This window comes from Dipodomys merriami, unplaced genomic scaffold (genome assembly GCF_024711535.1).
Source record: "Dipodomys merriami isolate MVZ:Mamm:240054 unplaced genomic scaffold, mDipMer1.0.p SCAF_29, whole genome shotgun sequence".
Lineage (NCBI taxonomy): Eukaryota > Metazoa > Chordata > Mammalia > Rodentia > Heteromyidae > Dipodomys > Dipodomys merriami.
The window spans coordinates 4,531,202-4,546,487 of record NW_027204381.1 but is presented as its reverse complement, the minus strand read 5'-3'; the positions used below and the strand labels follow the sequence as shown (position 1 = coordinate 4,546,487).

At 37.6% G+C, this 15,286-nt stretch overlaps 1 protein-coding gene across 2 annotated transcripts in view; it reads right to left on the bottom strand.

The window, feature by feature from the left end:
- Nucleotides 1-15,286, bottom strand: part of LOC138838842 (coiled-coil domain-containing protein 15-like) — a 52,330-nt gene that overhangs the window by 13,077 nt on the left and 23,967 nt on the right. For both annotated transcript variants that reach the window (XM_070038228.1, XM_070038229.1), the window contains 6 exons: nucleotides 13,788-13,907; nucleotides 11,502-12,092; nucleotides 10,460-10,579; nucleotides 7,908-8,030; nucleotides 5,039-5,131; nucleotides 3,047-3,150 (listed from right to left, as the gene is read on the bottom strand). In XM_070038228.1, the coding sequence (XP_069894329.1) occupies nucleotides 3,047-3,150; nucleotides 5,039-5,131; nucleotides 7,908-8,030; nucleotides 10,460-10,579; nucleotides 11,502-12,092; nucleotides 13,788-13,907 (1,151 nt within the window). The remainder of the gene's footprint in view (nucleotides 1-3,046; nucleotides 3,151-5,038; nucleotides 5,132-7,907; nucleotides 8,031-10,459; nucleotides 10,580-11,501; nucleotides 12,093-13,787; nucleotides 13,908-15,286) is intronic.

The following is a 15,286-nucleotide window of genomic DNA, read 5'->3' as shown; positions in this document are numbered from 1 at the left end:
ACCTCTCATGATACATGAGAGGGTGGCCCAAGATTCCCCAACTTGTAATTGCTTCTTATTGTACTCCCTTACCCGAGATAGTATCTGGTAAACAGAAAACTATGAACAATAGCTCTCGTGAGATACTGGACTGACAAAATGGCTTTCCTATCCAGTATGGGACTGTCCCACCAAATCCATAGACTAGTCTGAAAGCTTGTGAGAAGTGTCAGGTATTCTGCAGCCAGGACTGCCAATCTGTTGTCACCAGGGTTACCTGGCATGCCTTGTGATGTGGCTTCAGCTTCTCCTGTCCTCCCCGGGACCCAGGGTTGGTGCTCTTGTCTGTTTCCTACTTGTTTCTACATTGTCTCCTGTTTCTCAGTGCTTTTCAGCTGTCCTGTTCTGTCATTATTGATTAGTGATGCTCTTCCTGTCTTCCCTTTATAGTCCATCCTTTACTGCCCTGACTCACCTTATTCATGACAGTCACATGGAAGAAGGTTCTAATCTGTCATTTTGTCCCAGAACCTAAAACCAACTGAGAAAAATTTTTGTGTGTATACCAGTACTGAGGCTTGAATTCAGGGCTTCATGCTCTCATTTGACTTTTTTGCTATGGCTAGCACTCCACCCTGAAACACATGTCCAGTTCTGGCTTTTTACTGGTTAAATAGAGATAAGAATCTTGTGGGCTTTATGTTCCCAGTATACCTTTGAACCATGATCCTCAGATCTCAGCCTCAGGATTATAGGTATCAGTGGTTGGAAAATTTAAATTACTTTTGAACTCCTCTCTCTATGTGAAGCCTAACTGGCCATCAAGTTGCATAGATTCTATTTCTTAAAGTATTATAAATAAATCATTCTGTTGCCATCATCTCTCAATGCAATTACTCTAATAACCTCTTATCTCTACTCTCTGCCTTGCTTTTCTTCACACTGCCAGAGATCTTTGTAAAATACAAATCAGATCATAAGACTTTTGCCTTAAGATTTTCAACACCTATATTACAGCCATGTGCCACTTCACTTTTACCAAAATTTAGCCACTGTTTCAAAAATTCCTCAAACATAACCAATGTCTTCAACTACAGTGCTTTGACTATTTGGCAAATTCTAATTCATCAAGCTTGAGTATTAACTGATTTAAAAAGCCTCCTTAACTTTCATCTAGATGATCCTTGCCTCACTTTGAGTACTATAATTTTTTTTTTTATAATTTTTTCTCCCTCCTTGCTTGGTGCTCATTTTTTCACCATCAACACCAACACTACTATCATCAAGGTGGGGATAATAACTTTTTTTATGGTACCAGTACTAGGGCTTGAAATCACTCAAGACCTGGGCATTATCTCTTCGCATTTTCACTCAAGGCTAGTGCTCTACTACTTGAGCCACAGACCTATTTCTAGCTTTTTAGTGGTTAATTGGAAATAAGAGTCCCTCAGATTTGTCTGTCCAGACTGGCCTTGAACCTCAGATCTCAGTCTCTTGAGTAAGCTAGGCCTGCAGATAGGCATGAGCCACTGGAAACTAGGTATTATAATCCTCATATTATAATTACAGATACTGAGACTTAAAGTTACATAACCAATGAGTGGTACATCCAAACTTAAGTCAATTTTATTCTTATCCACGCTATGAACAGCATTATCTTGCCACATATTCATAATACCACATATTCAAATTTTATATTCTTAGCATATAGTATAGTGCTTGCCAGATAACAAGTTCTTAGTAAATGGGCTTTGCTACTGAAAAGTGAAAATAAAACAGACTCTATAGAAATACCGTTACTTCCTTTCACTCTCATTTGGATAATGTTAGTTTCTAATGGAGCACTCATATTCCCTTATCCCAAAACATATTTATCCACCTAGGAAATACTGTCCATACCAAATGTTGGCAAGGATGTAGAGCAATAAGAATTCTCACTGCAGTTAGCCATCAAAAAGCAGAGAAGTATGGCTCAAGTGGTAGAGCGCTAGCCATGAGCAGAAAAGCTAAGCAAGAATATAAAGGCCTGGAGTCAAGGCCCAGTCCTGCTCTTTCCTTCCTCAAAAGAAGTTTCATTCACATTTGGTGGGAATACAAAAATGGGTCACTTTGCACAATTTAGATGTGCATCTAAAATTGGTTGAAAGCTAGACACAGTAATTCATGCTTTTAAAAACAAAGGTGCTCAGAAAGTGAAGACCAAGAGGGTCATGATTCTAGGCAAGCCCAGGCAGAAGCTGGTGAAACTATCTCCATCAATAAAAAAAGTGGGGCATGGTGGTGCCGGCCTGTAATACCAACTATGTAAGAAGGGTAAATAGAAGGATTGGAGTACAGGCCAGCCAAAGCATAAATGCAAAACCTTATTGGAAAAATAACTAAAACAAAAAAGACTGAGTGTGTGGCTCAAGTGGTATAGAACTTTCCTACCAAACACAAGGCCCTGAGTTCAAATTCAATGCTGCATAAGTAAATAAATAAATTTATTTTATTAGTCAACTAATTTTATTGGAACAACTAGTTGTTCACTACTTTCAATAAACTACCTAGATCAAAAAAAAAAAAAAAGTGTCTCACAGACTTTCCTGCCTGGGCTGGCTTTGAACCATAATCCTCAGCCTACTGAGTAGCTAGGATTACAAGCGTGAGCCACAGGTGCCGTGCCTGTTATACACTTATCTCCAATTAACCACCAGAAAACTGGAAGTAGCACTGTGGCTCAAGTGGTAGAGAGCTCACTTTGAGCTGAAGATTCAGCTCAGAGACAGCACCCAGGCCCAGAGTTCAAGCCCCATGACTGACAAAAAAAATAAATAAAAAAATAACTGTTTCCAATATATGTCAGAAGGTAAATCATATCCTAATTCCTTTTAAGTCCTCCTCTCCTCTCCTCCCTTCCTTCTTCTTTCCCGCCCCTCTTCCTTTTTTACTTTTTGAGACGAAATCAGCGCTATGCATATGCTCTATCACTAAGCCACACACCCAGTCAACACCTGATAACTTCTAAGACTTAGCCTCTAAACACAACTAGTAAATTAAGCCTCAGAATGAGAATCAAAGAACTTACTTTTCAATTTTTTTCTTTTGTTCTCTTTCTCTTTTTTGTTCCTTCACTTGCTCTCTCTCAATATCCATGAACAGTCTTCTGTATCTCAGATACTGCTTTTGGCGCTAAAAGCAAGAAGTAAAAATTAGTAAGATTCTGTTCTCAGAGAACTTCACAAGGAAAGAAGGTAATCTTACCATATAGACAAGAAAACTATATGAAGTAGAAGTAACACAGAGTTGAAACCCTTTTGTACAACTACTTAAAAATTTTAAAAATTTTGGGTTGGGAAGGTGGCTCAGTGGTAGAGCGCTGGCCTTGCATACCTGAGGCCCTGGGTTCGATTCCTTAGCACCACATAAGCAAAAAGACAAAAACCGGAAGTGGTGCTGTGGCTCAAGTGGTAGAGCACTAGCCTTGAGCTGAAGAGATGAGGGACAGCATCCAGGCCCAGAGTTCAGGCCCCACAACTGGACCCCCCCCAAAAAAAATTTTTTTTAAATTTGGGCTGGGAAGGTGGCTCAGTGGTAGAGCGCTTGCCTTGCATGCATGAGGCCTTGGGTTCGATTCCTCAGCACCACATAAGCAAAAAGAGAAAAGCCGGAAGTGGCGCTGTGGGTCAAAGTGGTAGAGCGCTAGCCTTGAGCTGAAGAGCTGAGGGACAGCGCCCAGGCTCAGAGTTCAGGCCCCACAACCGGACCCAAAAAAAAAAAAAAAAAAAAATTATGTGCATCTCATCATACAAAATAACATTTATCAAAATGAACTCCACATAATGGAAACAAGAGATTTTTTTTCTTTGTTGCTGTTTTTGTTTCTTTTTTGTCTTGTTTGATCATTTATATAGTCTTTGGGAATATAAGAGTCACAGAAATGGAGGGAGAAAGGGTAAACAAATATAGCTGTGGTATCACTAGAAACTGTGTTGAAAATGAACTATACAACTTATGGTAGGGACAGGAGGGACGAACTGGAAGAGAGCAAGGGAAGGGGTGACAGTGTCCAAAAAGAAATGTATTCTTTACCTGATTTATATAACTGTTAACCTCTCTGTATATCACCTTTATAATAACAATTTCTGAAAGTTTTTAAAGTATTTTTAAAGAAGAAACATGAAACCTGTCTCCCATGACTCAGGATAATCACACATATTTCCAAACACACAGATACAATAATAGGCTGAAAAAAGAAGCATTAATCTAGTTCTCCCTTAGTATATAGTGCCATGTCAATAGAACCTAAGGAAGTGATCGTACTTGATATAGTAAGATATGGAACATATTTCCAAGTAGTAAATGCCATAAAAATAGGGCCATGGAAAGAATGTAGGAGGAATTTTAAGACAGAACAATATTCATCCAACTTTCCAAAATTAGAATTATACTCTACACCTAGACTAACATGGCAGGGAGGAGAGCAGTAGGGCTGAAGTACATCACAGTATCACACTCATAAATGGAACAAGTACAATAAAAAGCAAGTGCTACTATACTATGTGTGACCTGTTCACACCTCTCGACCTATAAATTCTCTCTTAAGGACACAGCCTACTCCAAAGGCTAAAGTATATAAGTATATCTATATGCATACACTAGGACAGTATGAAGCTTTTTGGCAAAATTATTAAATCAAATTTGTAGTTCTCAATATTTGGAATGCATCCGAATCAGCACTGATAGTTTTTAAAAAGATAAATGCCTTAAACCTATTTTCAAATAGTAATTCAGTATATCTGGCTTTCTCTAGGCATCTGTATTTTGAAAATTAAAAATAAGGCTCCACATCTAATTGGTGGATGGCCATTGTTAGAAATGGAAATTTAAACTAACTTGAAAGGGGAAACAAAAGGAAGTTATAAATGTACATTTTCCCTCTGAATCAGTGACCAATTCATACTGGCTGGAGAAATTCACTTGAATCAGTGCTCTTATGTCACATCTATGTAGCTTAAGTCCTAAGAGCTTATAGAAAAGTTATTAGCTCTAACTTCACATGTACCATATTATTATATACCTCTTTCTTGTCTTCTTCTTGATCTACTCCAGACTGAAATGACAGTGGAACTTGGAATTCAGTGCTCAATCCTGACTGATCTTCATCAGAAACCTGTCAGAAAGTCCAGTCACACAAAGTAACAAAATTACCACAAGCTAGCCCTGTGAATCCTCTCGATTTTTTTATCTATTGATTCTATTTTCCTACAACTTTGAAGTCAACTAGATAAACAAAACACATATAAAATAAAAGCAAAATAGATAAAAAGAGGCAATTTCAGAAGGAATTACACTGATCACAAACATGAAAAAGAAACCCATAAAATGAGAAGACATTTGCATCTATCTGGAGATATACTATCTATATACATATACACACATATATATGGAGATATATACATATACACATATAGACAGAGATATATTATATATATATATATATACACATTAACACAGCCTGTACATAGAAAATACTAAGAAATTCCGTAACTCAATAACCAAAATAAAAACAAGCCAATTTCTAAATGGACAAAGAATTAAAAAAAACATACCCCTAAAGTGGTGCTGTAGCTCAAGTGGTAGAGCGCTCGCCTTGAGCTGAAGAGCTGAGGGACAGCGCCCAGGCCCAGAGTTCAAGCCCCACGACCGACAAAAAAAAAAAACAAAAAACATACCCCTAGCTTCAAGAAACCACTAAATAGAAAAATACAGCCAGCACTTCACACCTACTTTGATAGAAAATAATTTAAAATAAAAATATGGTGTCTGGGATTAGAGCTCAATGCCAGTGTGTTTGCCTGGCAAGAGTAAGGCCCTAGGTTCAATTCTCAGTCCTTTAAATGACAAAAATGACAAGTGTTAGTAAGGAAGGGTGTGTGTGTGTGGGGGGGGGGGTTGTGTGTGTGTGTGTGTGTGTGTTGTGTGTGTGTGTGTGTGTGTTTTGTTTGGTTTTACCAGGTCAGGGTCTCAGTTTATGTGGTACTGAGGAATTGAACACAGGGCTTCATGAATACTAGACAAGCACTCTACCATTAAGACACATTCCCAGCCTGTTTTCTACTTTTATGTTTTATCTCACTTTCCTATGTCTCACTTCCCAAACAATTAGCCAATAAAGTCAGCCTTGCCTGAAAATAGTAAGGGTAAACATCACAGAGCAGTACTAGTCATACTATCTCCTGGTTAGTAACTTCGACCTGCTGACATGTTGCCAATAAATCTCTTTCTTCTTTCATTACTCTATTTCTTGAGTTATTGACTTCTCAGGAAACAGCAGAACTGGACATTTCATGGTTACATACCCATGTTCATTACATTGTTATGTGTAACAAACAGGAGGTGAAAACAATCCAAGTGTCCATCAGTGGAAGAGTGGAGGAGCAAAATGCAGTATATGTACACATGGAATATTATTCAGGTTAAAAAGGAAATACTGTCCGATATAACAGCAGTATGATGAATGAAACAAGATAGGCACAAAAGGATAAATACTGTCTGATTCCACTTTATGAGATATTTAGAGTAATCAAACTCATAGGGACAGAAAATAGAATGGTGGTTTCTAGGAGCTGAGGGAAGAAGAAATGGAAATTATTGTTTAATGGGCATAGAGGTTCAGCTTTACAAGATGAAAAAGTTCTGTAGACAGATGGTAGTGATGGTTGTGTAACAATGTGAATGCATTTAATGCCAATGTTTTTGTACACTTGAAGATGGTTAAAATGAGCTATATGTGGTGGTACATGCCAATAATCTTAACACTCAGGAGGCTTGATGAAGAGGATCATGAATTCAAGCATGGCTCACACCTGTAATCCTAGCTACCCAGGAGCCTGAGATCTGAGGATCACAGTTCGAAGCTAGCCTGGGCAGGAAGACTCTTATCTCCAATTAACCACCAGAAAACCAGAAGTAGAGCTGTGGCTCAAAGTGATAGAGTGCTAGCCTTGAGCAGAGAAGTTCAGGAATAGTGACCAAGCCCTGAGTTCAAGCCCCATGACCGACAATAAACAAACAAACAAATATGAAATCATAAAGTGGTAAATTTCATGTTAGGTATATTTTTACCACAATTTTTTAAACGTACCTACATTCACATGTATATAAATGCTTATAAGGAGACAAAAAGAATACATTCATCTCTTGACAGTGATTAACTTTGAAGAGATTTCCTTCCTTTTTGTGCTGGTTTGTATTTTGTTTTTAGACAAGCTCTCACTAACTTTGCCCAGGCTGACCTTTAACTTGAGATCCTTCTGTCTCTACCTGCTGCGTAACTGGCATTATAAGTGTGTACCAACATGCCCAGATGACTTGGGAATATTGCCAAGAGGAAAGAGCTAAGAAGATGAAAGTGGTGAAAGATACATTTATAACAAAGGATAATTAATAGAGCAAGGATATAAGGGGTTGGGGGAAAGATGACAAAGGATTCCAATGTAGTTCCAAAAACGAACAACTCTTCCTCTGAAATAGAATAGGCAATAATGTAAAAAAGAAAAAAAAGGAGTTGGGAATGTGGCTCAGTGGTAGAGTGCTTGCCTAGCATACATGAGGCCCTGGGTTTGATTCCTCAGTGCCACATAAACAGAAAAAGCTAGAAGTGGCACTGTGGCTCAAGTAGTAGAGTGCTAGCCTTGAGTCAAAGAAGCTCAGGGACAGTGTCCAGGCCCTGAGTTCAAGCCCCAGGACAGGCAAAAAAAAAAAAAAAAACCAGATAAATGTTTACAGCTTGTATTTTCTTTACAAAAGGCTGAGAGTGTGGAGGTACAGCAAGAAGCTTAAAAGAGTATTCAAGGCTAAGACCAGTCAGTGTCGGGCAATGACAATCATTCATAAATAGCTCAATTTCAAAGAGTTCAATCCAGTTACTTTGTAGTTTGCCCTACCTGTCGTCTTCTGCAGGTATTTCTCTGATGCCTATATGGAAGATGCTGATGACCCTGCAGAGGGAAATCCTTCTGACGTCTTTCAGCTGTCCCAACAGACAGCTTGTGCCTAAAGTATGGGCTCTAAAAGACACAACAGCACTTATCAAATGGGAGTAGTGAAATTAATTGAGAAAATACTATGGCTTCACTAATAGGCCTGAAGGAATCTAAATAGGTCAGAATATTCTGATATATTATGGCATAAAAGTAGACATACTTCTTGTTACTCTTATGGATCACAACTGCATAAAACAATCTTAAATTTCATCTATAAAGCAAAAAATAGTATTAGTATCTATCTGCCAGGGTTATTGTGGAAGTTAAAATAACACATAGAAACTTATAAACCATTATGGCTATGGTAGGTACATCATAAAATAAGCAATTATTTCAGATAATAACATCACTAATATTAATAAGAGATAATATTATCATCATCTCTGTGAACATCTAACACAGCTCTGACAAGCTGAGCCCAAACTCTTATAATTCTTTTTTCTGCTGCTAGCTCTTTAGTGTACTCTGCCCTACTTGCTCTCTGGCAAGAGCCTGGATCCTGGAATTCATGTAAACCATATTCCTGGCACTCTGGAAATAACTTCTTTTTCCATCAGTCATCTGTCACATCATATGATGCCTGTTATTCCTGTGCTAAAAGACATATAAATGTTGATATAAATCATCTAAGCAGGAGCATTACACCTGCAGCAATACAAAAAGCTTCAGAGGAGAGGACTGAAGTGGTATCAGTAAGAATGGTTGATATATCACAAAACATTATATTTTTCCCCATTATTAAAGATTGCCCTGTCAATGTTGAGCAGAAACCTAAGCAGTTTTTCCTCTGTTCCCTACTCTTTGCTATTATCAGGTTCTATTTATTCTATGAGAGAAGCTAAGTCTCAAATGTTAGGTAAAATGTCATGATAGCGCTCCAGAGGCAAGTCTTCTTGCAGTCTCCTGTTTTTCCAAATATGAAGGCTGTTTGCCATACTTGTTTTATAGGAACATAAAATAGGCAAGTCTAAACATATGATGGGCTAATCACAATACCACAGACTTCAGTGACAATACTAAAGTAATGATACAAGGTAAGAATAGAATACAGCTAGAGAGATGTGTGTGTGTGATTTGTGCGTGTATTTGTGTTTAACATATAATTTTTAAACAAAGCTTTTCTTCCTCCCTCTTCCTCTCTCCCCACCCTTTGCTCTTCCTTTCTCTTTCCCTCTCTCTCTTCCTTTTTCTCCCTCCCTTCCTTCCTCTTCTCTCTCCCCTCCAACTTTTTCCAGGAGTTTGAATCAAATATGGATTATTCTGGTACATGTGAAACTGAAGATATTTTACTCTTAGCCTAATTGTGGAGGTCTACAAAGTCTACAGAGTACACATACAAGCTAGCTGATACATTAAGTCCAAGAACAAGTAGTCTTGTTTCTCTGTTTTAAAAAGTATATAGTCAGGTACTAGTAGCTCATGCCTGCAATCCTACTTAGGAGGCTGAGATCTGATCATCATAGGTTGAAGCCAGCTATGGCAAAAAAGTCCATGGAACTTTTATCCTCAATTATCCACCAAAAAAAGCTGGAAGTGGAGCTGTAGCACAAGTGGAAGAGTACCAATCTTGAGTGAAAAAGCTAAGGGACAATGCCCAAGACCTGAGTTTAAGAATCCAGTACCAGTACCAAAAAGAAAAGAAGTATATATTCCTCCTTCTCTAGATGCTACTCTACCTCTTCTCTAGAGGAGACTTGGTCCTGGATTTTAGGTGGAACATACTGATGATACTCCAGAAGCAACTCTTTCCCCTCTCTTTTGTCTCTCATAAAAGACGAGGGTTGTTGGAGAAATATGTTCTAAGAGAATGACAAGAATAGAAAAAAATAAAACAAGGGTAATATGCTACTCCTTAGGTTCCAGTGAAAACTTTAGGGAAAAAATATCAGGAAGAATATTTGATATTTTGTCATCAGTGAGGATGTTTTACTTTCAATCCAACCTTGTAGACTTTAATTCTAGATCCTATATTGTTCATGTAAGGAAACTATGTTTGTGAAAATACTGTGACTAATCCTTATCAACTAGTTTAATGTTATCAGTCTTCAGATGGAAGAAATGATTTGATTTGTATGGTTCACTAGACTAGTCTCTTGTACTATAAGGTGCAAGGTAGAAGGAACCAGACATAAGTGAATCTAATTAAGGTATATAGTATGAACAAATGGATATGTCAGAATGAGATCTCCTTGTACATTTATGTCAAATAAAAAGTAAATGTGTGTGTATGGGGGGGGGGACAAAGAGACCATCAGGAACTGAAATGCAAACACTCTATGCCCATCCTTCTCAAAGCAAGGGCACTGCTCTAATAGGATTTAGGAATACTAGTAATGTGGGAAGTAATCAAAAATAATATATGCTTAGATTAGCTTCAAAGTTCCTGATTCTATTCCTTGTATACTAATATTCAGATACTTTATGTCCCATTTCTTTATCTCTTTCTGCTCTACCTGGTCTCCTATGAAGTCCTGGAACCTGAATTTAGATGGCAGATACTGATGATCCACAGAAGGGACTTCTCTCCCTTTTTCATCTGTCCTATCAGAGAATGGCTCCTGAAAGCGTACTTTCTGAAAGAGAAAAAAACACAACTATATATTGTTTAATAGGAATAATAGTATAGCAGTAATTTTCGAGGATTTGTTGGGAGTCTTAAGGGTGAATGATGAAATATTATGAATAAAACTGAAAAACATACTTCTTGTAATAGAGAATAATCTTTGCAAGCTCCAAACTAAACCCTAAACCATCTAGTTCCTGCTGGTTTCTGTCATGTTTCTGTTCTAGCTTATCCCTGGGAGCCCAGATGATGCCTGCATAGAAAATCCCGGTGGACATGCAGAGGAGGCTCCTCTCTCCCTCATCTACCTATCAAAATTGATGCTGGCTGATTTAAATTTACATTCTAAAACAGAATAAACAAAAAATATGAACAGTTCAGTGAATGGGAAAAGCGGGGAGAACAAAGAAAGGGGTGACATTGACCAAGAAGCATGTACAACTACTTAATAATAATAATTTTAAAAAGAATGATAAGTTAATTTAGATATAGACTTAAGGTCAGAGTATAACTGGACAATTTTTGGAGTAAAACAAAAATTATTTCCTTCCTACAAAAGCACAATTATATCAAATTTACTTCCTATTGATTCCCTTCTTCTGTCTACTCTATCTGTGGTAGAGAGCTGGCCTCAGAAGCTGAATAAACTTTGAGAATACTGTGGGCCACTCTTTTATCCATTTTTCACCTGCCAAAGCAGATAATGGCTGCCAGAAACATTTTCTTAATTAGTAAGATTTTAAAAACAATAAATTATCTAGATAGGAGTAATACTGGAACACTTGTTATGAACCCTGAAGTTTTGGGAAACCAATCAGGAAATCCTTAATTACCACCTACAAATCTCCAAGTCAGTGGCAATATAATGCTTTCAAGTCCCATACCAAACCCGATTATTTCTTGGTATTAAATTTTTTTCAACTTGATTTTACCTGATTTTTAGATTGAAAATCATGCTCCTGATATTGGTGTAGAATATTCTGATCTTTGAGGAGAAAATCTTGGACTTCACATTTGGGTGGAATATTCTGGTCTGTAGAGAGAAAACCCTGGTTCTGATATTTAGATGGAATACTCTGGCTTTTGGGAAGAACGCACTGGTCTTTGAGTAGAAAATTCTGGTCTGTTTGTAGAAAGTCTTGGTCCTGACTTTTGGGGAGGATATGACAATTTCTAGGTAGAAAATTCTGGACCTGATATTTAGGTAAGATATTCTGGTCTTCATGGAGAACACAGTGGTCTTTGGGTATAGAATGCTGGTGATGACAATTGGAGAGCAAATCTTGGACAACCATCTCAATATTCCCATCTTCTAGCTCAGTACTCACAGTTTCTGTTTTCATAACCTTTCCTTCTGGCCCAGGGGCCTGAGAATCTGGCTCGATGGTTGGAGATTTGAGCGCTACACTTTGAATTTCTGCTGAATAATTCTGAGTTTCTGAGAGATCACCTTGAGCTTCTGGAAGACAATCTTGAGCTTCTGTCAGACAATCTTGAGCTTCTGTCAGAATATCCTGAAGGTCCTGAAAGTACAACTGTTTTTGTTATCCTCTTCCATCAGAACAAATAGTGGATTTTTGAATTTTACTTTCTAAAATTAAGCACCAGATATAAAATATTAATAACAAAAATTTAAATTTTTCTTTTTTTTCTCTTTTTTTATGGCCAAGATGATGTACAGAGGGGTTAGTTACATAAGTAAGGTAATAAGTACATTCTTGTCCCCTCATTTTTCTCCTACTTTCCCTCCCCCCCAACCTCCCTCAAGTTGTACAGATCATTTCCAACTTATTGTCTTGTGAATATTGCATTGGTTCCCCCCTTGTCCTTTGTCTCACCATTTTGTTGTTCCCTTTCCCTTCCCTAATTCAAATACATGTATATACAATACCAGGGTACCAAAATCAAATATGGTGACAACAAGGGATATACCACTGGGAGAAGAATATACAAAAGAAACAAGAAATAACATGGTACATAAAAACAACAATGAAGGAAAACCTCTTGTGTCCAAGTCTTGGAGTTCATTTTGCTTAGAACATCATCTTATATGGTCATATATATATACAGCTATTGAGCTATTCTGCTCATCTGCTAAGATTATCCTAGCCATACACTAAGGGAAACCATGGAACCTATGTTTCTTTGGATCTGGCTTATTTCACTAGCCATACAAGGACTTCATATCTAAAATATACTTAGAACTCAAAAAATTAAATCCCCCAAAAACAAATCTTCAAAGAAACAACCACCTCATTAATAAGTAGGCTAAAGACTTAAAGAGATTTCTCTGAAGAGGAAATAAGAATGGCCTATAGACACATGAAGAAATGCTCAACATCTCTGGCCATAAAAGAAATAAAATCAAAACAACATTGAGATTCCATCTCACCCAAGTTAGAATGGCTATAATCAATAATAATAACGAGATGCTGGAAGGGGATGTGGCCAGAAGGGAATGCTACTGCATTGTTGATGGGAGTGTAAACTTGTTCCACCACTCAGGAAAGCAGTATGGAGGTTCCTCAAAAGACTACATATAGAGAGCTGGGAAGTTGGCTCAGTGGTAGAGCGCTTGCCTTGCATGCCTGAGGCCCTGGGTTTGATTCCTCAGCACCACATAAGCAAAAAGAAAAAAGCCGGAAGTGGCACTGTGGCTCAATGGTAGAGTGCTAGCTTTGAGCTGAAGAGCTGAGGGACAGCGCCCAGGCCCAGAGTTCAGGCCCCATGACGGGACCCAAAAAATAAAAAAAAAATTTAAAAAAGACAACACATAGAGCTCCCCTATGACCCAGCAATCCCACTTCTGGGCATTAACCCAAATAACTACAAACAAGGCCATACTCAGCTCCCAGCACAACTATATTTACTGCAGTATTATTCACCATAGCTAAGATTTGAAACCAACCCAGATGCCCCTCAGTAGATGAATGGATCAAGAAAATGTGGAATATATACATACATACATATATATATATATATATATATATATATATGTGTGTGTGTGTGTGTGTATATATATATATATACATATATATATATGCGCACACACACACACACACAGTGGAATTCTATGCTTCCATCAGAAAGAATGACACTGCACCATTTGGAAGGAAATGGGAAGACTTGGAAAATTTAGATTTTTCAGTGAGATTACTGAGGTAAAATGTGAATTCTAAACTTAGTCTAAATTACAATTAGTATACTTACTGCTTTACCTGAGCTCTGCTGAAAGATTTATCTTTATCTTCAGAAAGGTGATCTTGCTGGTTTCCACAAATCAAAGCTCTCTGTTTCTCATCTGTCATAACAGAAGAAATGTCATCATGGTCAGATTCCTAAAGAAAGAGCAAACAAAAACAATTAAAAATTTTTAATACACTAAAGGTAGCTATTACTGGCAGAAATTAAAATTAAAATCAAAATCCTATGTTTCAGAATACTGCTAACATGGTTTTAGTGGGACAGCATATTCAAACTGCATGAAATGCTTATGACACAAAATTATACAATAAAACTATAAAATACTGTTGAAAAGTTAAAGATCTAAATACACAGAAAGACATCCATATTTATGGACTGGGATTGTAATCATGGCAATATTGGTGGATGTTCTGGTGCATGCCCGCAGTCCCAATCCTTGGTAGGCTGAAGTACAAATCCCAGAGCTCAAAACCAGCCTGAACAACATAGAGACCTCATCTCAATTTAAAAAAGCTTATTTCGCCAGGTGCCGGTGGCTCACACCTGTAATCTTAGCTACTCAGGAGGCTGAGATCTGAGGATCGTGGTTCAAAGCCAGCCTGGGCAGGAAAGACCGTGAGACTCCTATCTACAATAAACCACTAGAAAACCAGAAGTGGCACTATGGCTAAAGTGGTAGAACACTCGCCTTGAGCTGAAGAGCTGAGGGACAGCGCCCAGACCCAGAGTTCAAGCCCTACAACTGACCAAAAAAAAAGCTTATTTCAAGTAGAGGAAAAACAAAGGAGGAGGCAACAATGCTCAACAGGAAATGTCATTACCTTATTCATGTAACTGTAACCCCTCTGTACACTATCTTTACAATAAAAAAAGAAAAAAAAAAGAAAAGCATATTTCAAAATTGACATATTCAGTCAAATATTTCTTTCAAAATGTTAACTGGCTTTTTTTCTTTTAAGAAATAACTAAAAGCAAATTGTAAAATTCATATGGAAATACAAGACACTCTTAATAGCAGAATATGCTCAAAGAAGAATAAAGTTGGAGGCTTTAAAACCTACCATAAAGCTATATTAATCAAGACAGTGTGACACTGGCATGTGAATACACATATAATACAGAACTGAGGATCAGAAACAATCCTTATATTTATAGGCAGTTGATTTTGAAAAGGATATAAAGACAATCCAATGGTGAAGAATAATATTGTCAACTATCATTGTGAAGACAATTAGATATCAAAATGCAGACCATTTCTTACACTATACATAAAAACAAACTCAAATGGCTTACATACCTAAAAGTATAGGCTAAAACTATAAAATTCTTGGAACACAAAAGAATGATACTTCCTAACCTTGGATTAAGAAATGGTTGGGGGGAGGGGAAGGCAGAGAAGGTGGCTCATCGGTAGAATGCTTGCCTTGCAGGCATGAGGCCCTGGGTTCGATTCCTCAGTACCACATAAGCAGAAAAAGCCGAAGTGGTGCTATGGCTCAAGTGGCAGAGCACT